Source organism: Heliangelus exortis, chromosome 3 (assembly GCF_036169615.1).
Source record: "Heliangelus exortis chromosome 3, bHelExo1.hap1, whole genome shotgun sequence".
In the NCBI taxonomy this organism is placed as follows: Eukaryota; Metazoa; Chordata; class Aves; order Apodiformes; family Trochilidae; genus Heliangelus; species Heliangelus exortis.
The window spans coordinates 29,202,911-29,230,845 of record NC_092424.1 but is presented as its reverse complement, the minus strand read 5'-3'; the positions used below and the strand labels follow the sequence as shown (position 1 = coordinate 29,230,845).

At 35.0% G+C, this 27,935-nt stretch overlaps 1 protein-coding gene across 16 annotated transcripts in view; it reads right to left on the bottom strand.

The window, feature by feature from the left end:
* NRXN1 (neurexin 1) overlaps positions 1–27,935 on the bottom strand; it is a 705,459-nt gene that overhangs the window by 406,721 nt on the left and 270,803 nt on the right. For 8 of the 16 annotated variants that reach the window (XM_071739789.1, XM_071739790.1, XM_071739797.1 and 5 more), the window contains 4 exons: positions 26,395–26,833; positions 16,821–17,204; positions 8,819–9,022; positions 6,609–6,635 (listed from right to left, as the gene is read on the bottom strand). In XM_071739789.1, the coding sequence (XP_071595890.1) occupies positions 6,609–6,635; positions 8,819–9,022; positions 16,821–17,204; positions 26,395–26,833 (1,054 nt within the window). The remainder of the gene's footprint in view (positions 1–6,608; positions 6,636–8,818; positions 9,023–16,820; positions 17,205–26,394; positions 26,834–27,935) is intronic. The other 8 variants (XM_071739794.1, XM_071739792.1, XM_071739799.1 and 5 more) reach the window with 1 other exon arrangement.

The window sequence follows — 27,935 nt, the reverse complement described above, 5'->3', positions numbered from 1 at the left end:
ACCAACCTCTCAGCTCTCCTAATATGTATCCCTCTTACCAATACTCAATGGCTTTTCCCCAAGCTCAAAACTTCCTGAAAGGGGGCCTCAGATATTTGCCTGGTTCAAATTAGACCTTGTTTTATCAGCGAGATTCAGGAGAGAAGGAAAATAATTGCAATGTGTATAATTATTCCAACATTTCTTTTCAGATGTCTGAAATGTCTTTTCCTTAATTGATACAAATTAAGCTATTCCACATCTCAAGAATTTATATTTCTGCCAATAGTGTGTTTTTTTTCCAGGATGTTGTAAGCCAGAAGAATTCACTTTGGGACTGCATAATTCTGCATCACTGAAAAAAGCATTACACTATCTCTACCAGAGAAAGATGTCTCCACACTCCATATTTGCCTTCCTCCTCTCCTGTTTTACTCTACAGAAGGTGTCTATATGTGTCATGATAGAACTGCTGACAGTTAAAATTAATGATTTTGTTAATGAGTCACTTCTTTATAGTCAAATTCACCACAAGGATGCCTGCACATTTGTTCCAGCAGCAAAGCAATGGGCAGTGCAAGAGCAGGACCATCAAACAGGAGGAGATTCAGAAAATTAAAGAGACAGAAGAAATTCTGCAGCACAAGTCCCAAAGCTTGTGTGTATGGAGCTTTGAAAAATGACCAGTGGTGGTTCTGCTGGTTCTCTTTGCATTCTCAGCTAAGTCACTCCCACTCCTACCATTCAAGAAGCAGAGATTATTTTCTCATATATGCTTTTGAGTGTTAACATCTATCTGTATGTGGGAAATTCCTACTGAATAATTATGACTTCACCAAAAAAGCCAAGTCATATACCTTGCTCTAGATTCTTCCAAGGAGTAGGAGGAGGTTACAAGTGAGGGGAAACAGCTACTTTTCTTCAGAGCAAGTGGGAAAATAGACTGCAGGAAGAGGTGCATTTCACCTTCAGTAAGCCAATTAATATGATGGGATAACCTGTGCAGCATCACTTCTTTTCACAGAGAATTGGGAATCAGAAGGATCTCTCCTTGCCACGTTCTGTGGCAATGGGCTCTTCCCTAACTACTTTAGTCCTCTTGATTATATTTGCACAAGTTATTTTGCTTTCAAACCTGAACTTTTTTCCTAGCCTAGCTGTTTTCAACCTTACATCACAACAAAGTGTCTGAAACAAGATGCAGGATGCAGCTTCAGAACCAAATACTGGGAACTCCATTAAGAAGCTTTGAGTAAGGAAGCAGATTTCCTTTTTTGTATGTCTTTAAAACCCCTTCTCCTTATTATATTCAAGTGATGGTTTCTATTAGCAGCTTGTAGATCATAATCAGATTTCTTGCACAGCAGCAGACCTCAGTTTTCAGAAAATCATCTGAAAATAAGTCCTTAAAGTGACGCTGCTGAACTAGAAGGAATGTTCTAAATCTGCAAAGTACAGCGATAGATTTAAAATATTTATTTATAGTTATTTCAAAATTTACACAAAACAAAACCAGAGAGGAGTGCCTGACTGAACTTGCAGTGAAAGCACTCTGCTAATTTGCTGTTTGTCCTTTATGGTAAAGCTCTTCTCCATATTTTGAACTGGCTGTCAGCCACACTGAATGAAACAAAGATCGAAACCACCTCACATAATTCATAAGCACTGTGTAAGAACAATGGCTAAATACCAATCCTTACACTTTGGGAGGAGCTCCAAGATTGTATTTTCTTAATCTTTTCAAATCCAGCAACAAAAAAGGAGCAAAAGTCATATTCTGATAATGCTTCTCACCAGATAGTGAGATGCTAATTCATGGAAGTGGATTAGTGATTTTCTGATCACAGTACATTTTGCAATATCTACAAAGACCACAGCTGATGATTCTGGACTTTGCAACAAAATGCATTTTTAGAAATAGTATCTATCAAAAGGATGTGTAGCCTTATCTTCAAGATTTTCTGCTGCTTAAAATCTATGTGAAAATTGTAAATACACTGTAACTGAACACCACTGCTTGTCCTTCAATACATCTAATTCTCCTGTTATTTACCAATAATCTGACATACCTCATTGTCATGCTCTGGATTTGTAGGAAACCTTAAAAAGAAAAAAAATACTTTGATAACAAATGTTGTTTATTCCAAACAGAATTTTCAATTTAGTCATCTCTAATGTTCACATCTGCAGAGCAGCAAATTTCACAAGGATGGACGTACAAAACAAGGAAAAGGGATTTCAGATTAAAGGGAAAAACAGAGAAATGGAAAGAAAAAAAAAAAAAAAAAAAAGAAAAGTTATAGAGCATGGATGAAGAACTAGGTACACATTTGAATGCAAATAGAAGTGAAGGGACACTTCACTGGAAGTACAAACAGAAAACCCAGAAAATAATTTTTATTTTGGAAAGGTGGACACCCAGTGAGCAAAGCTGGTTGATACATTCCCTGAGGAATAGTATACAAGTATATACAGCCACAGTACTCTCTGCTCCCTGCTACCTAACGTTCTGCAGTTCTTATTAATTTCTTGTGACAGTCCTACATTTGAGTATAAGTGGATTCAGTGAGATTATTCTGTGAATTGTTGCCTACAGAAGCAAAAATGTGTACTAGTGAAGTGACCTAAATCACTCCCACATGAACATGTGCTGCTAGTTGAACAATCTTTCACAGCAGCAGTCAAAAAAACTACTATCCTATATCTTTTTATATTCAACAAAAGTACAAAATTCATAGCCACCTATTTACCAGTTGACAATATTATTTGTATAATGTATTAATTAATAAAAATCCTGTAATCCTATTTGGCTAATTCATATAAGAATGTAGACAATTTTCAGAAATGACAGAAAGAAAAAAAAAAACCCCCCAAAACACAAAGGACTGCATGTGCCTGTGGAAAAAAGTACATTACATATAAAAACCAGCAGCCTCTACACTTAAAGGTACCTGAACTCTTTCAGGTGTTAGTGTTTAAAAAAAAAAAAAAAAAAAAGTATTTAAATTAAAATACTATCTCTTAACATTGCAGCAGAGAATAATATGAAACTATAGCACACCCCTATTTGTTGACAAGTCATTCAGACACTGCTATCCATCTGTCATATAAATTTTAGAGGATAAAACCCTATTTCTAAGAAATAAAAGCCCATTCTGGTCTATAGGATTCAGTGATGATTATAATTTGTGCATTACAACCTCAATTAAAACTATTACCCATCTATTATATTGGGAAGTATATAATATACCTCTTATGAGTGGGTGTTGTTTGTTTTAAAGCATTTTTCCAGAGGCATTTTTTAAGGATTAGCTCATCAATGTATATAATGCATAAGAGCTGTACAGCAATTAGCTTAATTCTTTTTACAGAATGAGTGACAAGAAATGCTGCATATTTGTGTATTTGAACCAACAGCACTCACCTAAATCTTGTTTTAAAATTAATTTAAAATTAAATTAATTTAAAAATTAATTTTAACATAAATTTCTCAGAATATGAAACCTAGTACTGAAACCATAGTACCCATTTCTGTTCTTAACATGTTTTCCCTTTTCTCCTGATGTCAGCCTCAACATTGACCTACTTATACCACAGTTTAAAAGAATCATTTATTTCACTGCTTAACACACAATTTTCATTTGTAAAACTGCAGCACTTAAAAACACAATGAAGTGATGTAAGGATGCAGAAACTCAGCAATTCAGCAATGGTATTTTCTGGTTGATATGAGACAGAATTTCTAGTGGTATAAAGTTTTACAAAGACACAAATTTTCTAACCTATTGCAGAATAAAAATAGTTAGACTTTAGTATGCTGGTCACCTCCATAAAAGTGGCATGAAGTGAACAGTCTCCATTATATTGGTAATGAGACACAAGCCCAGCAGCAACCTGACATCTGCTTAACAAAATGAAATTTTTAAAAAGTCTGTATTTCAAACAAGGAAACCACAAAATGCCACCTCTTCTGCAACACAGGACATTAGCTAAAGGTGAAACCATGACAAAGGGTAGAAAACTTGGTACCAAAATCTCAGCTGTGACAAGCCAACAGTTGGTCTTTAGTTCTGCCTTGAGCAGAAGACAGGTTTTAGGCTGCAGTCAAAAAAAAACAGGAGAAGGAAGTGCAATATTGTATTCACCAGATTTGTAATTTGCTGTAGGAAATAAGATGCTTACATTTGTTTCTTTCCTTCTCTGGACACCAATTTTTGTTTATAGTTTGGTTTTACTTTTTTTTTTTTAAAGCTCTCTCCAAATTCAAACTAGGAATCCTCATCCTGACCTTAACTCTTATTAGTCTAGTAACTAAATAGTATTTCAGACCCAACAATGAAATTATATTAAGTTGATTAATTTCTAAGCAACAGAAATAGGAAAATCTGAAAAAAGTTTATTAAACATGAAAACCAAATTTGCTTCTATCAGCTTAAAATCAGGATTGATATACATTGTAGACCCAAAGAGACAGGTAAGTAAATTGAGACTCAGGTTCTTGATGCTGTTGCTTTGAAACAGATTTTGAATGTTCCACTGAACTATGTTATAGTGTCTAATAACCAAGCATCTTCTAAGAAGTACTTAGAGCCATAATTCTTCATAATCTAAAACTTAAAACAAAGAAATTGCTCATGAAACATTATCTGTTTGAGGAAAAACTACAGTGAGTGCTGATAACAAAGCATTGTACTTACCTTACTGAAAGCTCAGAAAAATCTGTTCAGTGCACAAGCACCAAAGGGAGATGAAACTAATCATGAAAGTTCATTTCTAATAACAAAAAATACTATAAACAAACTGTAAAGAAAACATTCTTATGAGTATTTGATACCAAAGATATTTTGTACAAAGATTATGTAGATTCCGTATGAGACCAAAAACTCATAATCACTAGTTCAGTTCAAAAGGTATCATTTCTCCTTTTTACAGTCCTTCAATCAGAGGCCTACTACTTACTCTGTATTTGCAAGTCCTCTTTGGATCCAAAACTTGCATAAAAATGTAACTTAGAAATAATTTTCATTTATTTCTATGGCAATTCATTTTCTCTAGAAGACATTAAAAAACCCAAAACACCTATTATATTCTGGCTTTACTGTTTTGTTTGGGATTTTGGAGGGCTTTTTAATTGTTGTTTGTTTCTTTCTTATTTATATGCTACTTGTTCCCTTTTCAGAGAGATTTTCTAATTATATTAAGGAAGTTGAGGAAAAAGTAATATTGCCATTCCTAGGGAAAAAGGCATTTACCAGCAGCAGGCAAATGGATTTTGTCCATATTCAGAAGAAAGTGTCCTATAACAGACCAACAAAATATTTTGGAGATGTTTCATGGATATTTTGTCAATGGATATTTTTGGCATACTTCTTTTTATAATTGAACAGGGTTTTTATTCATATTATTTATTTATGTGAGGAAACTACCTATATGCCATGGTACACAAAGCATGGTTTAGATTAAAAGCTTGCCCTAAGAAAACTGGTTTTTAATACAAACGCTGTATTTTTTTTTCTTGTGAAGTTATTAATTGCAAAATATATTAGCAGATGACATCTTAGAAATAGCTGCATTTCCCTATTTTTCTACCTGGATTATAGAGCTACTTTGGGCTGTTACTTTAATATCTTTCAGGAAACTACTAACTGCAAATTCTATCTACATAGTTTGTTGTTTAGCTTTGGATTTGTTTGCATAAAGCCAGTCCTGTGGCCTTCAACACCTGTTAGGAAGGGAAAAAAACCAACAACCCAAAACTCAAATCTACCATACTTACTATCAATAATTTTGTTGACACCATTCAGGAATTCCATAGACTCAAAATAAAATCACAGTCCTTTTCTCCTTTCAGAATATAGCCTCTTAATCCAAATAATTTTAGAGAAGTTAAAATTTAGTCCATTCATCTGGCCAATGTTTCCCTCTGTTTCATAAACATGCATATCACAGAGAAAAATTGTTCAATTTAAGGTTTTTACGTGATTAGAGTGTAAAAAATCATCATAGAAATATGGTTATTCTCAGACTTAATAATGGTCTTATTGTATTGTACTAAGTTTCCAGAAAACAAAGATTTATCAAAACCAGTTGTGTTATAAGCAACGAGTAATACAATTAATTGTCTAAGAAGATTATAAAACATAAATTCTTTTACTATGGACAATTATGTTCCAACAGTCTCACGACAAGTTTGAGATAAAAAGTCAAGAAAATCAGGATGGTGCAAAGGAAAATATATGATAGCTTATCAGAAAATATATGATAGCTTATCAGAAGTCAGGTTCAAAAATTCTATGGCTACTGTCAGTAAAATAGCTTGTCTAGAAAAATACAGTACTACAGGTATAATTTCCTCTACATATGTTTACAACCTGTAGAATTTCCTCTACATATGTTTACAACCTGTAGAATAGTTCCTTTTTTAATATCCCATTTGAAAGTTAGATCCTATTGGAAGGACAAAAAATACACACTGGAGTTTATGATGACTTTTTACACAATGATAATTAACCATCACATTCCATTAATAAATTATAAAGTGCTTGCAAGCTGTCCACAATCTTTTTCATATAGTTTGCATATTTTATAATGGTGGAATAACATTTTAAAAAGTTTGAATAGGCACTTACTGGAATTACAGTTAATCCTGATACAGTCTAGATGGGGAAGAATAGATGAAAAATGAAAATTTATCCTTCAAGGTAATAGCTGCAGACATCCAATAAAATCACAGTCCACCCTTCCGGGGACAGACACATGCAAATATGGCCACTTCATATTATCAGTCTTTGCATACTGTTATAACCCAGTTAAACTGCGATAAATCTTTATAAATAAAAACGACAAATAGGGTAAAAATGGCCAATTTCAAACAAAGCTACATGGTGACAAATCTAAGTGAAAAATCAGCATTAAACGTCAAAGATGCATAACTGAGGCAGGCTGCAACATTCTCCCCATCTGTGAAAGAACAGGTAATTTTTCACATTGCAATTAAAAAGTGCTCCGTCACAATGGGTCATAGAGCAAGCCAGACCACAATCAGACATCTTGGACAACTTGTGTATAGTTATACCTCAAAGGCTGATCTTCAGAAACTAAGTAGTAAAACACAAAGCTCATTTCCCAGGTCTATAAATAGGATTTTGTGGATTTTAATTTTCTTAACGTATAGACTTCAGTAATGAAGAGTAACTACACTTAAAGCTACATTAATATACAGAAATAATCACATATTTACATATTCATAAAGAATTATAATTAGAGAAAACTATTTATTTCCAGATAATTTCCCTGCCTGTCCTAAAAAAAAAAAAAAAAAAAAACAAAAAAAACGAGGGGTGTTGGGCAAAGAAACATACTACTTAGGCATGGATTTATATTCTTTCTTTAACTATAGAAGAAGGTAAAAGCTGACAGGGTGGTGCTTTTCTTATAAAGAAAATGACCTAATCTGCAGCTATATCCTCTGCTGGGCTGTCTATGACTGTTTAGGAGATAGATAGATAGATAGATCTATGCCATGCTACTTGGTTTGCATAGCTACTCCTGGCGTATACCTTTGAGGAACATATATACCATCAAACCTAGATTTTGTTGCCATATAGCTGAGTTTGTCATGTGTCGTCAACCGCATCAGAAAAGTGGTTGCAAACAGCCCAGGAGCAGCAGCCGCACATCCCCTTTCACAGAAAGCGCTCCAGAGCCTGCAGGAGCCCCAGCTCGACACTAGAGGGGACTGGCAGAGAAGAGGAAACACGGAAAACCTTCGCTTCTCCTCCCTTCCGAAATCTCAACACCGAGGCAGTCTTACACTGAGCAACACTTTTATGAAGTGGAGAATTAGGTGATTATTTTCTCTCCCTAACCCCATCCTCCTTCCCCCCACCCTGCTTTCTGAGAATCTGCCATTAACAATATAGAACTTAATTCCCTTGAAAAAGAATTCCACTGAATGGGAATGACAGCACTGAATGTGCATTTTCCTGATTGTACTTCTGGTCTCTTTCAGGTTCTGACCTAGATTTACTCAAAAGCATGACAGAAGCACTTTAATTTATTTACTTTTTTTTTGTTTGTTTTTTTCAACTACAGAAAAACATAACCTAATATTTTGTCCATCATGTTTCAAAGAAGGAATTTTTTTTTTTTTTTTTTTTCTGTAAAAGGGTCTGTGCCTTCTGTGTTCACATGGCTGTTTGCTGAGGGCCGCAGTCTTTGGGCATTGAAGGGTTGTGTTATTGTCTGATACTACAAAAATACCACTAAAGAACTGTTTAAAAAAGAGTAATGGATTTACTATAGATTTGACACCTAAAAAAAGAAGACCAAGAAATCCATCAGTGGGAATATCTAATTGCAACTTTTTCAGTGTTAAAACTCCAGATTTTTGATATGTTTGCATTTTGTATATTTGCTGGTGGAGGTAAATCTGAAGAGATGTACATACATGTTGTTCCTGCTTGCACATTTAAGTAGTGGAATCACCACTGTAAAGAAGCTGTGGAAGAAGACCAGACTTCCACAATGAAGAATAATTTAACCTGTAAATACCACTGATGAACTAGTCTTCTCTTTTTAGTATACACAATATTGCAAAAACATTGTGATGGATGATGTTAAGAATAAAGTATGAAGAATGCAAAAACACAAAAGAAAGCAAAGTACAAGAATGGGCATGTATTTGTGTGTGTATGCACATATGCAAATGTTGCATTGACATGTGCTTATATATTGTTTCAGTTTACTTTGGATGCTAAAACAGGCTGTTTCATAAATGTGTGCAAGCAAAAAGAAAAATGTAAAGAGAATGTTATTTTTTGGAGGAAGAATTTGTTACCTAGGTTGACCGTAAGTTTGACTCGTCCTGCATCCAACTCTAAACGAAGGGTATCAGCAGATTCCCTAGAAGTTGTTGCCATTAAAATGCCATAAGCTCGCTGAGACCTGAACCGTAAAGAAACATCTTCAGCCTCTGTATGCATCACAACAGGGAGTTGTATTTTCATAAACATACTTCCATCATAGCTTAAAATTGTTGCCTCTGAAAACAAAAAAGAGAAAATCAGTTACGAAAGATTTATATCAGATCTACTAAAACTGCTCAAAAAAGAAGATGGTAAATGTATATTCAGTCAGTATGACAGAAAAATTCTGTATTAGGTATCACAGTTATCACCAGGAAACAAAAGCTAAGTTGTGTTTGGGTTTTTTGGTTTGGCTTGGGGTTTTAAAAATGCATATTTCAGTGCTTTTAAAGAAACCTAAATTGCTCATCTAATGAACCAGTCATTCATGTACACATCTTTAAGTGATGGGTAAAAATCAGATGTGAAGAAATGCTATACATGTACTCCTCAAAATAGGTCAGCCAGTAACAGCTATTCAGGTAAACCTTGCAGCCTATTAAAAGGTCATTCTGAGTATCATCCAACCAGGTAATTATTACCTTAGGATATTTCATATATAAATCTATCAGGATTACTACGGCCACAGTTACCATTATCACCCAGTTAGCCAAAAGCCACTTAAAATCAGTAAATATTCCCAGCATGGTTTGGACAGAGTACAGATTTCTTCATAACCACAATGATTGTGGTATGATAGAATAAAAAACATGCATGCAAACGTTATGACAGCCTCAACAAGAGGATCAAGACTGGACTTGGCATATTGAGGGTAAGATCTTAAAACCACTGAGGTAAGCAAAGAACTGTCACGTTCAGACATTACAGGAAACCCTCCCAGCAAGTGGCACTGGCACAGGGTGGTCACAGTCTGTTAGAGACCCCAGAGCAACCAGCCATAAGTCTTCTTTTCCCAGCCTCCAGGCTGGTAATGAGAAAGGGAGCAGAAAGACTGCAATTCTGCTTGCAGGGAGGCACAGTAATTCCTAGAAAGCAACAGAACACATCTGTTTCTGAAATTTATTAGGAAGTCCTTTTTTTTTTTAGGATAATCAAGTAGAAAAAGAAGCCTTTGGAAACAGCTTTTAGACCATGGCACATGATGGTGGAAGAAGCAGTGAGTGAGCAACATCTTTTAGTCCAAGTAAATAACAACTGGGCAGACCACCAGTAATTTCAGTAGGTTCCACAGTATCATAAAACACTAATCATAATATATAACTACACCTACTGTCTGATTAGCTAAACATGCTATCTGAATGTGCCCCATTTTATGTATATCTTATTGTTTACCTACCAGAAATTCACTGAAAACCTTCTGACTTTCATGTATCTTGTACATTTTTAAACACACACAAAAAACCTCTCAGTCTTAAAACTGTTGACATGGTAGATGATGATGTCTAAACAAGGTGCTACAGAATCTTTGTTAGAGAAAAATGCAAACCTGAGGTCACCTCAACCCACTGAAAGAAATATCAGCTACTTGATTGTTACAAGCAGCTGAATGAGCAACAAGCAGAAAGAGAAGACAGCAGAGAACACCCACAGAAAGCTCCTCTATGCTTCAATTTGCCACAATATAAAGGAGACACCTTATCTGCATCAAAGGTGTATTGATGTCCCATTTGCAATAGTATTTTATAACGAATGATACTACTTGTACGATGTATAATCAGTATTGTTAACTAAAACAGTGTTAGAATATTTTTTAAACATCAGTTTGACAGTCTGTCAAAACCTTTTTCATTGCATATCTTGCATACTGTTAAAGATAGGTAAGCTTCTCAAGACTTCCAGCCTATATGCCCTGTGGAAGGACAAAATGTTCCACTAACCTTAGGAGCATATTGGAAACAAAAAACTATAGATGGTATGTTCATTAATAATTCCAGATTTCCCCAAAACAAATCTGAAGAAAACAGTTTGATATTAGGGAGTAGTAATACTGGTATGAAAGTCATTAAACAATTTCTAACCATGCAGGTAATGTTTTCTCTGAAGAAGATTAAATACTTAACTCTCACCAGACTGATAAGAGTTTTCAAGTCATCAGAGTAGGAGATGATTTGGTTTTTTAGGGGGACGGGGTGGGAATCTGGGGTTTTTTTGGGGGTTTTTTGGGTTTTGTTTGTTGGTTTGTTTTTTGTTTGCCATTTTTTTTTCGTTTGGTTGGTTGGTTTTGGTTTTTGGGAGGGAGTGGGCAAGCAGGGGTTTACAATTAATTCCTGTATCTAGCTGTGTAGGCTGTGCGTGAAAACAAGGTAAATGCAGTGTGGGTAATTAAAGAAACCTGACATGAAAGTTTAAGTTAATTGCTAATTTAAGAGATTACAAAATGTCTGTTAAAAAAGATGAATTCATACTCTTCAGCAACTTTCAATTCTTTCAACAAATGAGCAAAATCAGATGCTACAGGATGAACAGCATTCAGCAACACCAGAAGTCTGTTGCAATCTTATGATAATACAAAAGTTATCAGAAGCAGCACTGATACTGTTTGTCAACTTTCCTATAATTATTTTTAGAAAATTACAGAAGAGATAAGAAACTATCTTAAATTAATCAGAGATGACCTGTGAGCATTTACCAATATGTTGAATGGACTTCATGTGATTAGATACTCAGTCCTCCTACACCATACTGTGCCAATTATTTTGAAAACAGATGTTCCAAGAACAGACCAAGGAGACTGAACAGAAGATCAAATGAGTTAAAAGCTCTGGGGCAATGAGAAAAACCCCTCATGTCAACTACCTCCTTTCGGTATGAGGAGCTCCAAGTCACAGGCTCTCTAAATACAAAAATGTAACACGAAAAAAACCCTCAAAACTGGCTGGAAGCAGCAATGATTTGATCAAAGATTTAGTGCTGCCCTGAGAGCTGTATCTGAAGATCAGAGACACTACATATTACTAAAATAAAAACAACTACCCACTTGAACTAAGTCTGCTAGTACAAGTGCTGTTAGGAAAAAATTTTGTTGTTAAATCATTATTAAATCACTGCTACATTAAGGAGGTTCAATGATCCTGTGTCAATATTCTGCTAATCTCTTAAGGAGGACAAGCTGGATTTTGCCATGTAAATCATCTATCCCTCTCAGCATTCCTTCCACTTGATTTAGTATTGCTCTCAGCTCTGCCAAATTTCATGGTCTTGACAGGACAGAAGGAATTTAGTAGTACCTGTAAGAGACCTTTGACAGCAAAAGGAGTTCCCTCTTCCTTTACTGGTATTTTTCATAGAATCATAGAATAGTTTGGGTTAGAAGGGACCTTAAAAATCATCTAGTTCCAATCCCCCTGCCATGAGCAGGGACATTTACACTTCTCAAGGCCCCATCCAACCTGGCTCTGAACACTTCCAGGGATGGGGCATCCACAGCTTCCCTGGGCAACCTGTGTCATTCTAAAAAAATTAATCCTTATGTCTAGCCAAAATCTACCCTCTTCCAGTTTAAAACTGTTTCACCTCATCCTATCACTCCATGCCCTTGTAAAAAGTGTCTTAGGTTTCCTGAAGCCCCTTCAGGTGCTGGAAGACTGCTTTAAGGTCTCCTGGAGCATTCTCTTTTGTATTAGCAGAATGTTTTTTCCCTTGTTCAATTTTCTCTTATTACATTAAATGCTAATAGAAAGTAAGCTTAGCTCAGAATGTGCTATTTATTAAAAGAATCAGAGTCTCCATGACAGAGAATAATAATTTTACTACCACTTCAGAGTTGGAAATAGAAGAACTGAAAATAAAACCAGCAGAAAACACTTTTAAAATATTTCTAACCTTTTTTAGCAGCAAATAAGCACATACAGCAGAGTTATTAGCAAGAAATAAACACTAAGATATATTTCAGAGAACGATTAATTTTTTTTTTTTCCTCAGTATTATTATAAACTTGGTATTATTTAAAAGTCCTGCTGCTTCTGTGCTAAAAAATTCCAAACAACCAAACAAAACACAAGAAAAAAAACCCAAACAAAACACTGAAGTGTTCATCTCTCCATTTTTATCTTGAATTTATTTCTAATTAAAATCTTGAGGGCTGGATGCTCTTCCCGGCTAGATATATATATATACATATATATATATATAAATAAATACTTACATACATATATACACTTACATACTTATATACACTACCTCAATCAGGTCTGACCCAATCACCAACAATACACAGAATAGTACCAATATGAGAGGAAATTCAGGATCTTAATTTTAACTTGGGCTGGGATTATCTAAATTGCTGAAGAGACTGAGGCACCTATTGTTGCAGAAACTTTCCTGCTCTTGTTTCAACACACAGAAATGCTCAGCCAGATATTTGTGGAGAGAAACAGAATATTCCAAATATATTCTGTCCTTCAGGTGACAGACTGTATAAATTAAAGAAGTATGGACTAGGTATTTGAATTTCAGTGGTCTTCCTCATAATTTTTGCAGTCATTTGTGTTGTTTATAACAACATCAATTTGTAAGTATGGACTCTTACTGCTTGTATTTTAATAAACAAAACAAGATCTTGTTTCCTGGGAGCAATTTGTAATGCATCTAAAGTCCTAAAGACAGAATTATTATTTTTTCCTGCTTTTCCAGTTTCAAAGTGTCCTCAACGAACTATTTTTAAAGCATAAATTCATCCCCTGCACATACTCTGTCCAAAATCACATGCAAGCTTTTTCCAGAAATTGACAGACCTGGTCACTGTCCACCTTCCATGGACAGACATGTTCCAGAACCATGCCAGGAAGTATGTGAACAATATGTATCACCAATAAAAAACACAGGTTTGCTCTCTCACTCTGGTTTTATATTTATTATTTGTTACCAGTGTAAGTAGAGCAACAATATCCTGCCTTGAAAATGCTCGCTGATATAAATATATATGATTTTACTCTAGTAAACTGTATGAGCTACCACATATATCAGTGGTTACCTACACAAATTCAAACTTAAAGTTTTTGTTCTGTCCCCAGGCATGCACTCAGCTAAGCACTGTTTGCACGTTTTTATGGCAGCTACTTTAGTCCATCTGGGCCCCAAAACTACAGCCTTAGTGAATCACAAGGAATCTTTCCCTCAATCTGACAGATACATTTCTTGATATGCAATTAGTAACCAGAAAATACATAAAGAGAAATTGAATGATTGCTCCCAATTTCTGGCATTATTTCATGAGTGAAGTCCTAAGCCACACTGTAAAGGTACTAGAGCTTCAACACACAGGATCAACCAGCTCATTGAAGTCAGAGATGGAATTACTATAAGATTTTGAACACAGGATTCTTCATACCATCTACCATTGTATCATCTGTATTTTTAATATTTTCTTTAATTTTAAAGTGCCCAGATATAATGCAAGGAATAACAGCTGTATTTATTTAATGTGTATATGTGCATGCAGATGTGTGTGCATGCACAGTGTGGACATCTATGCACACACTCTCCCTAATTTAAATATCTTTTCTCCTCACTTTCACGAGTCTTTCTTTGTATGCCTACTTTTTCATATCACTGTTTGATGAATTTATTCTTGTGCATTGTTCTTAGCCATCCAGTGAAAAGTATACACCTGCAAAAGGCTTTGCTGAGAGGCAGTTACATATTGTGATCCACAGTCAAAGATAAAAAGCCAAATTATATTGCTGTGACATCTGCCTTTCCATCTGCTGTAGTTTCCATCATCTACTAAAGACAATCTACAGATTATACTGATGTTTAACCTTACTGAAAATTAAGAATAAAATTGAGAATAATTTGCAACAAGGTATGAGGCATGGATTTAAAAATATTTATAATAATATTAGTTTTAATTATACTGAAATTAAAATAGAGCTGGGTGGTGTTCCATGTTTGCTGTGCACTGATGAGCTGACCAAAATTATTGTCAATATTGCAATGTACATGATACATCCACATACAGATGTTAGTACTCCCATTTTAAGGGAAATAGTATGAAATATAAATGATGGTACCAAAAAGGAGCTACATGCTTTTGTATACTGAAGATATCTTAGTCACTTAACATTAAGCTAAATTTTTATTCTCTAACATTTTATTCTACTGTGTTATTTTATTTGTGAAACTGTATTGTTTGTTGAAATGAACATGCTATTTTCTTGAAATTAGTTTGAACAACTATAATTGTGTTGCTTGTATCACTAAATACAAAAGCTTATCAGTCACTGTACATGGATAGTAGTTATAATAACTGTGTGTGTCAGGATGCCAACATGTCACGTGCAGAATCCCAATAACTATAATCCTATTAATGTGTGACCATTTGGGATATGAATATTATTGGAAGGAGATCTCCTTTCATTGTAGTTCCCTCTGGAGAGCAAGAAATGATCCCACACTATCTGAACTACTGCATATATTTCTGTTGGACAAGAACCAAATACCACTATAAAGAGGCCACCACCACCACAGTAGTACCACCATTCCCACTAAGGCAAGGCACTGGGAAAATCAAGCTCTGTACTGGAAGACATTTGAAAATAAGATATCAGAAATACAAAAGAAAAAGATTTCTCTATAAAATGTTACCACCTACCAAGTGCATTCATGAAAAATTGCTATGATGATGCCTGCTTTTAAGTTTTTTGCTGATCTGTTTGTCTTCTTGACTCTAACATACTTGTTTCCTAGCTTTTCAGATGAAAAAAAAGCAGATCCTACTTTTGTTTCTGCCATATGTAATAGCAGAATTTTGCCACAGGGTGGTACACCAGACATGTTAACTGAAGGCTTTTGTAATGCATCAGACATCTCGGTTATGCCCTCTGCCAGCTTCACTCTACCAGTAACAGAGCAATCTGGAAATCTGATAATAACTGGCCATGAGACAAAGGTATAAATATTCAAAAAATAAGACAGCAAAGCCAGACAAAACTGAAATCTACTTGCAAGAGCTAATAATATGTTCGTATAAATGCACACATCTAATTATATACACCTTAACTATTCATCAGGCTTCTAATTTTAAAGAAAATATTTTCATTTCATCTTACAGACTAGAAAAGTAAATTAAACTAGAAGGAAAGAACTTGTGTTCCCAGACAATAAACCCTAGGTTTAAAGATTGCAGCTTGAAGAAACTGCACTGTGTCGAGTGTGAGATGAAAAAATACAATTTCTGTCATTGAAACATTTCCTATTCCAGTGGGAATAAACACCTAAAATATTAGGTGTTAAAAGCTTTTTTATTGTTTTCCATCTAACACCAAATTATTTTATTAGTCTGTAATTTTATATAAAGTACAGAGTTTTCCTCCTATAAAGTGATGTCGGTATCTGTCATCCTTACTGCTAACCATCTTTTAAACTAAATAAATGGGAGTTTGACAACTTTACACTTACCTTTTCTAGGCAAGAGTGATACTCAGTGATTTAAGTAGAAACTATTTCCTGGCGTACTACGAACTTTTTTTACAAAGTTAAGAATACAGATTGCTACACTGATTTTTTTTTCTTTGACACATGGCTTAAGTTCTGGCTGTAGATTTGAGTGATACTGTGGAATTCAAAAGCAAATTTTATTACACAGTGATACTGACATAAATAGGCAGAGAACAAGATATCAATTTGAACTGGAATGTGACCATTTAGTAATGCAACAGTGATTTGAATTACTTCCACCAAGCTTATCAGAACTCAGCAATGTATGATAAAACACAAAAAAAGACATTTTCTGGGACACATGTGGCAGTACTGACTCTCTGTTATAGTCAACTAATATTTCTTCATGCACTTCAGAAACACTCCTAAGATCTTTCTTCTAAAGTTATTTCTTCCAGCCTAGAGACAGGCTCCATCTCACATCAAGTGACATCAAAGTGAAATTTTTTGCCTCTGAAGAGTTAATGATATTTTACCACTTTCAATCATTGTACAAGATTAAATGAAGTAGAAATGATGCCATCTCACAGAACCTACCTCTTTCACAAGATCTGCCAAGGTACCCTGTACCAGAGCAATCACAAACATATCTGTTCCACCCATCCCTGCATACACCATTGTTTTTACAGGGGTTGCTAAGGCAAGGTTTTGAAGTTTCCCTTGAGCATGAGGGTTTTACTCCAGCTGTGCTTTGAATTTCAGCCATCTGTCGAATATCTTTGCTTTGACCATCAATAAATAAATCTCTAATGCAGCCGACATATCCATAATTAAGAAGTGCTGTCCACACTTCTGTTGGGAAGACGAGGCCTGCTTTATTTTCTGGTAAACCTCCAAGATATAAGTCATCATCCAAGTCAAGGATTTCACTTTCCCCTGGTGCAGTATATGGTGTACGTAATGTATTCACAGATATGGTGCCTGAGAAGAAAGGATAACAAAATGCATGATTATCAAGATATTGAAAAGATTCTGGTACTGCTGCTTTACTCATTAATCTACATGCCACATTAGCTGCTGGAAAATATCTAGAAGTAAAAAATAGATAATTCTCTTTGTACAACCATACAGTAATAGATACACTTTATTATTTTAATTAGAATGTAATACAAACACTATCAGGAAGCAAACGGTTTAAACATTTATGCACAATACTACATGGTTACAGTATAAAAAAAAGTCAAAATCACCTTACCGTTCTTGTAGAGGTAGGAGGAATGCATTTCAGAGTTATTTTCAGAAATATCCTGCTTATGCAACAAAAAAACCCTCTTCACTACCTCATATGTGCTTCAAAGCATCAAGACTGCGGTTGCATTGATAGGTTGCAATCTGAGAGGCAAATCTGAGTCTTTGGTTTGGATCCAAAGAAACAGAATTTTAGAAGAATCTCACTGCTTTCAGTGGACTTTGCATAAGACTTTTTTCTTTAAGTGCAAAAGGAAAATGCTTTTATCAGCTGCCAGATAGCCAGTCATTAAGAAGATAGTCATGTGCTCCAAGAGCAATAAAGCAATGCCTCTTAGACTTTCCTCAAAATATATGCATGTTACAAAGAGAGGGAGAGGGAATGTATATAGAAGCTCAAGAAATCAGAAGTACTTTTTTCATTTAAGTTTAAAAACTAAACAAACAAAATTAAGCCTAAAATACAGTTCTGTTTCTCCAAAGTGTCTTAAGAAAGAAATTGTAAAGATCCTCTTCGTTGTATTTTTTAAGAGGAATGAGGTACCAAATTTTTAGAATTTGAAAAGGCAGAAAACCAAATTTAGTACACAGTCAGAACATACTTGTGTCAACCATGTTTATTTTTATTTACTAAGTAAAATCACTTGAAAAAAAAAGAATCCTTATGTAGATCTTCAGAGAAGTAACTTCTTACCATTCAATATGGGTGCAAAAGCAAGCAAAACATAATGTACAGGTCATTTTATGCAGTGCTGTTACCTAGAGGGCATGCTATTAAAAGAGTATTAATAGTGACAAGACAATGAAGAATCACATTTACCACAATGCATTTATCACACATATATAAATTAAACTAAGATGATTCACTATGTGCACTGTCAGCATAATACAAATTCTAGAATGCACTGCTGCATGAGTATAATAAATTCAGAATTTTATAGCGTAAATACTAAAATGTGAGTTTTATGGGGGGTAAAAGATTAGAAAAATATTATTCTCTTGCATGCATTCTGAAAGTTAGCCTTCTCTTTTAGCAATGAAGGTAGGTCCTCTGGGACCTACACACTCTGTTTGTTCTTTTGTTAGTTCAATAGGTTACTTTGAACAACATGGACTAATGAATATCTAAACACTGTGGAACTTTAGTAGAAGCTTTTTGGGGCAGAGAACTCAGGGAATCCAGCTCCTATGTGAGACTTGAGAAATACAGACTTTAGAAGGAATGGATACTGCTACTACTACTACAGTCTCCCTCCTAGCAGAAGATAAGAGGTTTACATAGCCTCTGTGCATCTTTATGAGTGTGTTTAAGGAACATTTGAGGGTGTGGTTTTTTTATGTATTATCAGAAATGTTGTTTTGTCAGCTTAACAATCACATAGATATAAAGTGAACTTTCAATCTTAACTGTGAGAAATAGACAAGTTTAACCAAGATTCTTTTTCTTCCAGTCCTTCATATGGAACACTAGATATAGAGTTGACATTAGGCATACAAGCATAAACATTTTGAGGTATAATTTTATCAATCAACTGCCTCAAACAAGGACAACTGTGACTGACCTGTTAAACCAAGCTAGCTGATTTTTTTGAGAGCATCCATGTCAAGAAGGACTGCTTACAGGGAATTTCTCCTTTTGAAAGAACCAAAGATTCTGTAAATGTAAGACTTGTTTCTTGCTCCCACCCTTTGCTGTACTGGCTAATTTAGGACTAAAACGTATGATCAGGCAACATTTGCTTAGTGTTTACACAAGTTAACTCAGCTGCAGCCTCAAATCTTAAGCTCCCAAATTTGCACAACGCTGTTTCCTTTTGGACAAAGACACTTGTGTTTTCAAGCTACCCATGATTCTGGAAGACATCTAGGGCTCAGTTTCTATTTAAAAAAAAAAAAAAAAAAAAAAATCAGCTAAGTCTTGATGGTTTTCAATGCACAGGAAAACACACGTAAATCTCAGCCAGTGCAGCTGTGGCACCAAAGTAGTTGTTCAAAATGTAAGATATGCAAGCACAGAAGGCTGAGAAGATGAATGATAAAGGGAACTGTAGATCACCACTACATTCTGGTGACTATGAATTATAGTTGGGTGATAGCTTGAAGCAGGAATATTTTTTTTCTGTATATCATAAAGGATTGCTCTGGAGAAAACTTAAGTATTACTTTGAATAGATATCATCAGTTTCTTAAAGAAATCAAACTTTCTCATCCCCTCTCCAAGAAAAGATACCACGTAAAATACTCTTTAGGAGGATCCCCCAGAAATCTTAGTGTAATCATAGCATCTACAGACTGCGGGAAGAAAACCACAACAGGCAACAACTCCTTCTTGCGTATTTTTCATATTTTGGAAGGCCATGGAACACCTATTACCCATCTGAAATATCTCCAAGTTGCTGATGGACATATCCATGACACTTCAACTGACCTATATACTGTGTGTATTACCCTTAATCAAGCAACTGTAAGTTAGCTTCATTTAATCCTTTTTATTGAGTGCTACACTAAGTCAAATAGCACCTAGGGAAGATTTAGAGATCTAATAACTCATTCTGGCTCACCTGTTCTGTAGGTACTCGACCAAAACATCACTTAGGACAGTGACAAAAGAAAGAACTGTGGCTATAATACAAATAGGATTTAGTCTATCTAGTAGCAGGAAACCCATGTGTGGGTACCAAGACTTTCATGTTATCAGTTATGACTTTTATTTTCCAGCTGAACTTCTAAGAGCATGTCCAGGCACCCATACATCCATCACTGCTGTTGGTACCCACATTCCCTTTTATGTATCTTTGATAGCTAATGCAAACTTTAATCAGCAATTGCTTTGAAAACATAGAAGAAAAATAATCTCAGAAAAATAGGAGTGAATAAAAGACTTCAAAATACATGAAAAAAAGTGATGTAGTGGTTTGTTTGTATTTTTTAAATATCCTAAAATAAAATGCAGAAATCAAGTTCATGGATCCAATCTTTGGATTCAGAGTGCATCCAGAGCTATACTTTTTCATCTTGTTGGGTGCTTTCTTGTTTGTTGGGGCTTTTTTGTTATGGTTTCTGTTACTGTTTTTTGTTTGGTTTTGTGTGGGTTCTTTTGGGTTTGTTTAGGGTTTTTTTGTTCTTGCCAGTTTTTCGCTGGGGGAGAAGGAGATGTGTGTTGATTTTTTTATGCCTGTCATCTTTCTTGAGAAAAAGTTTTCAAGTTGTGCTGAAACCCTCTCAGGCTGGACTGCATGACAATGGCAGGTGCTACCACACAATCCGAAGACAGTAATGCATACACCCTTTGCTAGATTTCATTCCTACTTTCACTTGGAATTACATGCAGATTAAAAGGAATCGTTTTGCCAAAGTGACAGTGTGCTCCAAAGCACTTGGATATTCCTACTTACAAATGTGAAGAGACATCACTTTCCAGAGGAAGAATGGAAGCTAATGGAGCATACAGATCTCTTGTACAGTGGGAAAGGGTTTGGTTTAATAGGGGTTAATAATTTGCCTTGTAAAGGTGATCAACCCTTGTCACACCAGAATTTTCAAGTTGGGTAAGAGGGAAAAGAATGGGACACATCTCATTTTGTAAAATAACCTCAGAAAACATAACATGCTGAGGAAGCAGCAGATCCAGAAGAGCATTGGTCTCTCAATGGAAAGAGAAAATTATAACCTTAAATTTTTACATCTCTGTAGTGAGAACCATCCTTTCAGTTATGTCTCTGGATATTACCTAGCATAATCACACACATAGCCAGATAATTAGATTCAATATTTCTTGAAAAGAGACACATTGAGGCAATAATGTCTGCTAGGAAACAAGCAGCTTCCTTGCAGTTTTTTAATGCTCAAAGTAGAAAATACTGTCTGTACTTCTATCAAATAAAGCGAGAAGTTGGAAAAAGCTGATAGCACTAGGTTTTTCCAGCCTGAAACAAGAAAAAGGGAAAGACTGAAAGACAAGAAGGTGTGGGATTATTTATTTAGTCAGGGAGTTCATGATCTAGCTTCACACTCTAGAAAGATGTAGGCTTTCTTATCTCCAGAAACTGGAGATATAAATTTAATGGTCCTATAATCACCTATGGGTGTCTTGACTCTATGGCATTTCACCTAAGAGCAATGAGAACTTTAAATAATCAGGAACATTTTATGCATTGCAGGTACAGTGTGAAAAAATCCTAATGAAATTACTATTTTGAAAAAGAATTATCGACTTAAGTAATTAATGAAGTAGGCACTTCTTCGAAGGCAAAGTAAAAGATAACATATATATAAGCAAAATAGGAAAGATATTGGGAGGTATAGAGAAACCTATGGTATGACATTACGGAACATTTTAAGGTTTACCTTGCACTCTGAGAAGGATGCAGATCAGCTGCAGACTGCAGAAGATGGCAATAAAAATATTCATTAACTACAGAACATGACATATAAGAAGCAGCTGGGGTTTTTTAGTTTATGAAGAAAACTGTAGAGTGACATAACAGCATACACACCAGAAGTAGTATTATATGAAAATGATATTATTATAATTATCAAAATATATGATTATATGTGGAGGTTGTAGTGTCCAGTGCTGGCAGTAACTCAACAAACATCTGCCAAGACTGACACAAGCACACTATCACTACTTTCATTAGAGGGGTAAAATAGAGGACCTTTCAATATCAGTCCAGCTCAGTTTTCTGTGAACTCATAAATAGGTGAAAAAACATTAATAGGATCATTACAAGAATTTTCCTTCAAATGCAAGATAAACCCATTATCTCAAATATGTAAACTATTAGCATTTGTTGAAATAAGTTATTTGTTGTAAATCTGTCAGTTCTTAAAAGGTTGGAAAGATGGGAGAAGCAATATATAGACACGTGTATGTAAAAAATGAACATGCAACAGCAATGCATGCAATGAATGTAAAAAGAACTACTTACAGTGCGATACTGGTTATAGTTAAATTCTAACTGCATACTTTAAATATAATTTTGGCCATTTAAACTGAAATTCTACATTTAGTTCAAAATTTCAGTGACTTCTTAGCCTTTAGGTGCTACCCATTATGAATACATTCTGATACATTGTTTTAAAATGTCATATACAATTGAAAGTTGACAAGAAAGTTACAAGAAGTTTCCACTCTGATTTCACTGGGTAATGATTTCAAAGGATGAATGGCAGTTTAGTCAAAAAAACCCAAAAACTTGCAAGGTTATCCCTTAACAAGGGATAAAACAGCTGTTAAAAACAGCTTAACAAAATGTTAGATGACACTCAAGTCTCAGAAGACACTTCCTAAATCTAATTCTGTGGTGTTACAAGAAATTCTGTGAGCAAAGACCTTTACAGCTTCTTCAAGGTTGTTTTTTGCGATTTGGATTTTTTTCCTAATTCTTCTACTGTAGATTTGGCAGTACTATTTTAGGGCAAAATAGACAAATATTTCCATTAGGTATGATTTAATGAACCTCCCAATCATATTCTTTATCTCAACAACTTACTTTTTCATAAATCCGTGTGCAAGAAACTAAGTTATATTTCTAAACCTTTCCTCAATTCTTATCAGTTAAATATGAAGATTGCACATACAGCTGCTACACCTATTCTGATCTCTCTGCTTACATTATGTAGCATATTCAGGTGCTTTTTGTACACATGAAATACATTTGATCAGTAAGAAAAAATGAAAAATCAGAGCGAGGTTTTCTAAATTCACTTCACATGCATGTAATAATGGAATGAAGACTCTGACCACAGCATACAAACCACAGCTAAGACAGAGCACACATATGAAGTATCTATGAAGCTAAGAGCCTTCAGAGGAATTCAGAATAACTGTGAAAGGAAACTCAGATCACATGAACAGACACAGCAGTTAGTACCAGGTTTAGTCCTCTGCTTCTACTTAATAAAAAAACCCAACAAAAACAAACCAACAGACTGATGGAGAATGCTATGTACCTAACAAGAAAAATAAAGCAATGGAGAAGGTATGAAATCCTTCTTCATTTAACACTGAAATTCAGTTTTGGGAGTTTCTTCTCAGCAAAGAACTGCTTTTTAGGTAAGGAAGCACTCAGAGTAGGTCTTAAAACAGCAAGATGGGATTATAAGGTGAAAACTTCTATAAGAATAAAAGGCCAAAAGTTCCTTGAGAAAAAGACATCAAAGGGCACCCTTTCCTTGTATTTCCTAAAATCTGTGGGCATCAGTAGAATTACTCATTAACAGGGTCTGAATAAATATGGTTTAAAATGTGCTCTCATTCCTTACATCTCCCCTACTGTAGTCCCAGACAGGCAATGACAAAGTCAGGATTTTAGCGTGGATGCTCCCTGTGACTGAGAGTCTGTAAGAGAGCAAAGAATGAAAAATAAATGGAGTACTTGCTGATCCACTAATATGAAAGTCAAGGAAATTAGAAAAGCTCCTTGAGAAATGTCACAGCTTTCTATTATCTGAGAGAACCACTTTGCATTGGATTTGAAGGATATGTAAAAGATCTCACAACACCAAACTTCGCTAAAAAGAAAAAAATAAAAATCATAGGTTATTTGACTACTTATTCATTAATAGGAGAATCTCTTACTTTATACTGATAGGTTGGGAAGTACTTTGTCAGCAGTAGCAAGAAAGTCTGAGAAATACCAGATTTTTTTATACAAGGCGTGAATATACATATACATTCACTGATACAAAAATTCTGAAGGTAAGCAAGTGAAAAGTGATCATATAATTTCTAATATGTTTGGTTTCACTAGAGAAAATAAATGAAAATTTTTCCTGGAATAGTAAAGTGGGTTTTATTATTCATAGAAAAAAGAATAATAGATCAACATCCATAAGTCATGAAGAAATAATCTAAACATAACAAACTGGTACTTGTGTTCCAATCAGAAAAAGTTAGGAACATACAGTTCATTGTTTATTTTATTGTTAGGCAGTCATTCTACTCAGTTAAATCTGACAGTCTAAAATACTATTTAGCCAACATTCTCACTGAGAAAAATATTGCTACTGTTGTTGGTACTTCTACTGTAAAGTATTATTGTCTCTATGAAAATCACAGAAAATCTTTGATGTCTGGGTTCAGGTTTTAAGTAAAAATTCAGTTTTTCAATTCATATGCCTACATATCTATTAGGCATTCCTAGTAATAGTTCAATGTTTAAGAGAAAATAAGTACTATGGTCAATTTTCAAGAGTGACTGAGTAAAGAAAGTTCGCCCATCTTGATTACAGGCAATTCATCAGCTAGATTATTTTTTCTTTTACCTATATATTGGACTTTTTATATGCAGTCCTGATTACCAGGTGCGTATTGCTTCTTAAAATTAGTCTACATTCCTACTGATGTCCATCAACAGATTTAAAGATTTAAATACAGTATGACTTAAACTCTCTTAATGGCAGTCGTAAGCTACAGTTTTTGTGAACCAATGAAAGTGCAAGTCCTTTCCCCCAGGGCTGCTGAGGATCCATTCTCCCCCAGCCTCTATTTGTGGCTAGGGCTGCACAGACCCAGGTGCAGGACCTTCCAATAGGTTGCCATGGGCCCACCTTTCCAGACAGTCAAGGTCCCTCTGGATAGCATCCCTTCCCTCTAAGATGCCAACCACACCACACAGGTTGGTACTGGCAGCAAACTTCCTGAGGATAGAATCTATCCCACTGTCCACATCTCCAACAAAGATGTTGAAATGTTGTTGTTTGTGTGGCTTTTTTGCTTTCTGTTTCTTTGTTAACCTCAAGAAACATAAATAGGTAACTGACATACTATAATCCAGAAAGTAAACACTATAAAATTACAGTTTGAAGCCACACAACCCAGGAAATAAATCACTATTTTCATTAGTTTTCATAATTCTAGGGCAGGCTAATCAATTGAATTTGGTCTGACATTCAGCATGGATTTGACTGAAGTCTTTAATTTAAGCAGACACGTAAGGTTCTTTTGAACCTTAGTAGTAAGAAAGTAAGTCATAAAGCAATAATTTCAGAAAAAATTAAAAATGCAGCTCATGGAAATGAATCCCTAGAAGGCAGAAAATGGGGGAAAAAAAACCCCACAAAATGCAAAATTAGAGTTTACATTTTTCAACAGTCAGTTTCAGAATGTGCATAAACTTCAGATTAGATGCTGATATCTATCAGAAAATTATTCAATGGGCTTAATTACAGACACAGTACATTATCCCTCACCCCCAAATCTTGGCATGAACTACAACAAATACCATAGAATAGATTTGTCCTTCAATTAATGGATATTGTTTTTTTGCTAAAGTCATCATGTATATTCACAATCAGATGGAGTTTGGACACAGAGACAGTTTCATTAGCTCAATGAATTTTATGAATTTCAGTACCATTAGGAAGAGTTTATGAATTCTTTATTTTTCCCATTACATTGAGAGATTTTGTCAAGTAAACTGCTACAGAAAAACAGTCATATTGACAGATTACAGCAAGTTATTTATTTCCATTCCTGCTGGTAAGTGGTGTTACCCATTCATTAGCATATTAATTATGCTGAGATCTGCTGACATGAGTAGAAGATCTGCAGTGTTTCTGTGGGCCAACTATTCCCTGTGTTGGGGATTACTTTCAGCAATTCTTTTTTGCTTTGTTTTTATTCCTGAAACTTGCCACTTCAGCTATTTGGTGCAAGGAAGCACACTGTTTGATTTTGAAGTACACAGCACACTTTTTTTGCTAGATTAAGTACCTGATTAGCCAATAAATATTAACACAAAATATTTTACTCTGCAAATTATTGTATTCTGGTACCTGAAAGTAATGACTTTTTGTATTTCTCTTATTTTTCAGGTGATGTGCAACTCTAACATACCCAGTACTCTCAGTGGCAACATACCCCGTACTGTCAGCTATAAAATGAAAATCCATACTGAACATAAAAAAAGAAGCTTACCTGACCGTCCATCCCGTTGGAAATCCACATGGTACCATTCACCATCATTCACCTTCTTCTGCAAGGCTTTTATTTTTATAGTACCTGATCCCATGTCTAAGAGCAGGTAGAGGTGGCCATCAAGCATCTCAATGGCAAAAAAGTCCACCTTCACCATCGGTGGGTGTTTGGCATCTTTTTGGTGTCTGGGTTTTCCATGACTGAAAAGAATCAAGCCATTTGGCTCAGTCGTACGAAAATCAAATGATATTGAGCCTGTTTTCTTGGCATTCCACTTTGGCAAAGAGATGAAAGACTCCGGTGTTTCAAATGTGATTGGATCTAGGGTTGCAACATTCTCACATTTAAATGCTACAACCCCATGAATCTTCATTTTAGGATCTCCTTGCTTGGCAAGTCGAGATAACTCCAACCTGACATCATTATTTTTATATACAACCTGCAAGCAAAGTTGAGACGTTACTAGGAGCAATTTGAATATTTTAATCAGATATATAATCCTGAAAAAGCATATTATTTAAAAGATAGTAATGATGGCATATGAATATAATAATTTGCATACAAGAAAATTAAATAGCTATTTTAATGGACTAACAAGTAATAGTTTTCACTAGGCCAAAGTTGTTCAAAAATATCTCTAAAGTTAATTCAAACAATCTGAATGAATCTGCACATAATTTACACTATCAGTTGCAATTTAGCTTGTGTGGCCTTGATAGCTTAAAAGCCATCTTTGCACAGACATTCTGCTATGTTAGAGAACTTTTAGATTACTTCTTTCTTTAAATCCTTTGTCACTGTCTTAATTCTGTTCATGTACAGAAAATATAATAAGGTCAAATAGTTTATAATTTAGCATCTTTTCAGTTTGTCCTTGGGAATGAGGAACAGTAGCATCTGTGGTTATCCTGAACCTATAAAATAGGGAAACGAGTATCATAGAGATAAAAAACCACAAAACTGGGACAATCTTTGAGCCAGTTCAATAGAACAAAAATATAAACACTGAGGTAATTTGCCTGAAGTCTTTCCTGATAAAAATAAAAGACAATATTAGTTTTAAGTCCAATTGACCTCCACAGCAAATATTCTTGATATTCTTGCTTTAAATCACATATCTCATCTCTCCAGAGAAGTCTGTCATGATACAACTGTTTCCCAGGGTTCAAGTCTTCACTAGTAGATTCTGAAGTTGCAACTATTTCTATATTGTCCAAAGACTGCTTAAATGAAGCTCCTCAACAGCAAAGGTGTGCACAAATATGTTTTCAGTATTTTTGATTCTTCAATAAAATATATACTCAGACTAAAATTACACTGAATAGATGAATATGAATGCACGGTGACAGAAGCCAAAATCTCTGTAGAAAGCAATTTAGAGCAAAAGCAATAGCTCAGCAGATCAAAGTGGTATGTACTGATGCTTCCTCAACTACAGATTCTAAACTATTCAAGACTACAACTTTCTTGGCCCTTAATCTGGTGTTCCAACTATATAATGTAGGCTGCAGCTGCTCAGGGGACCAGTTGCTAGTTTAGAC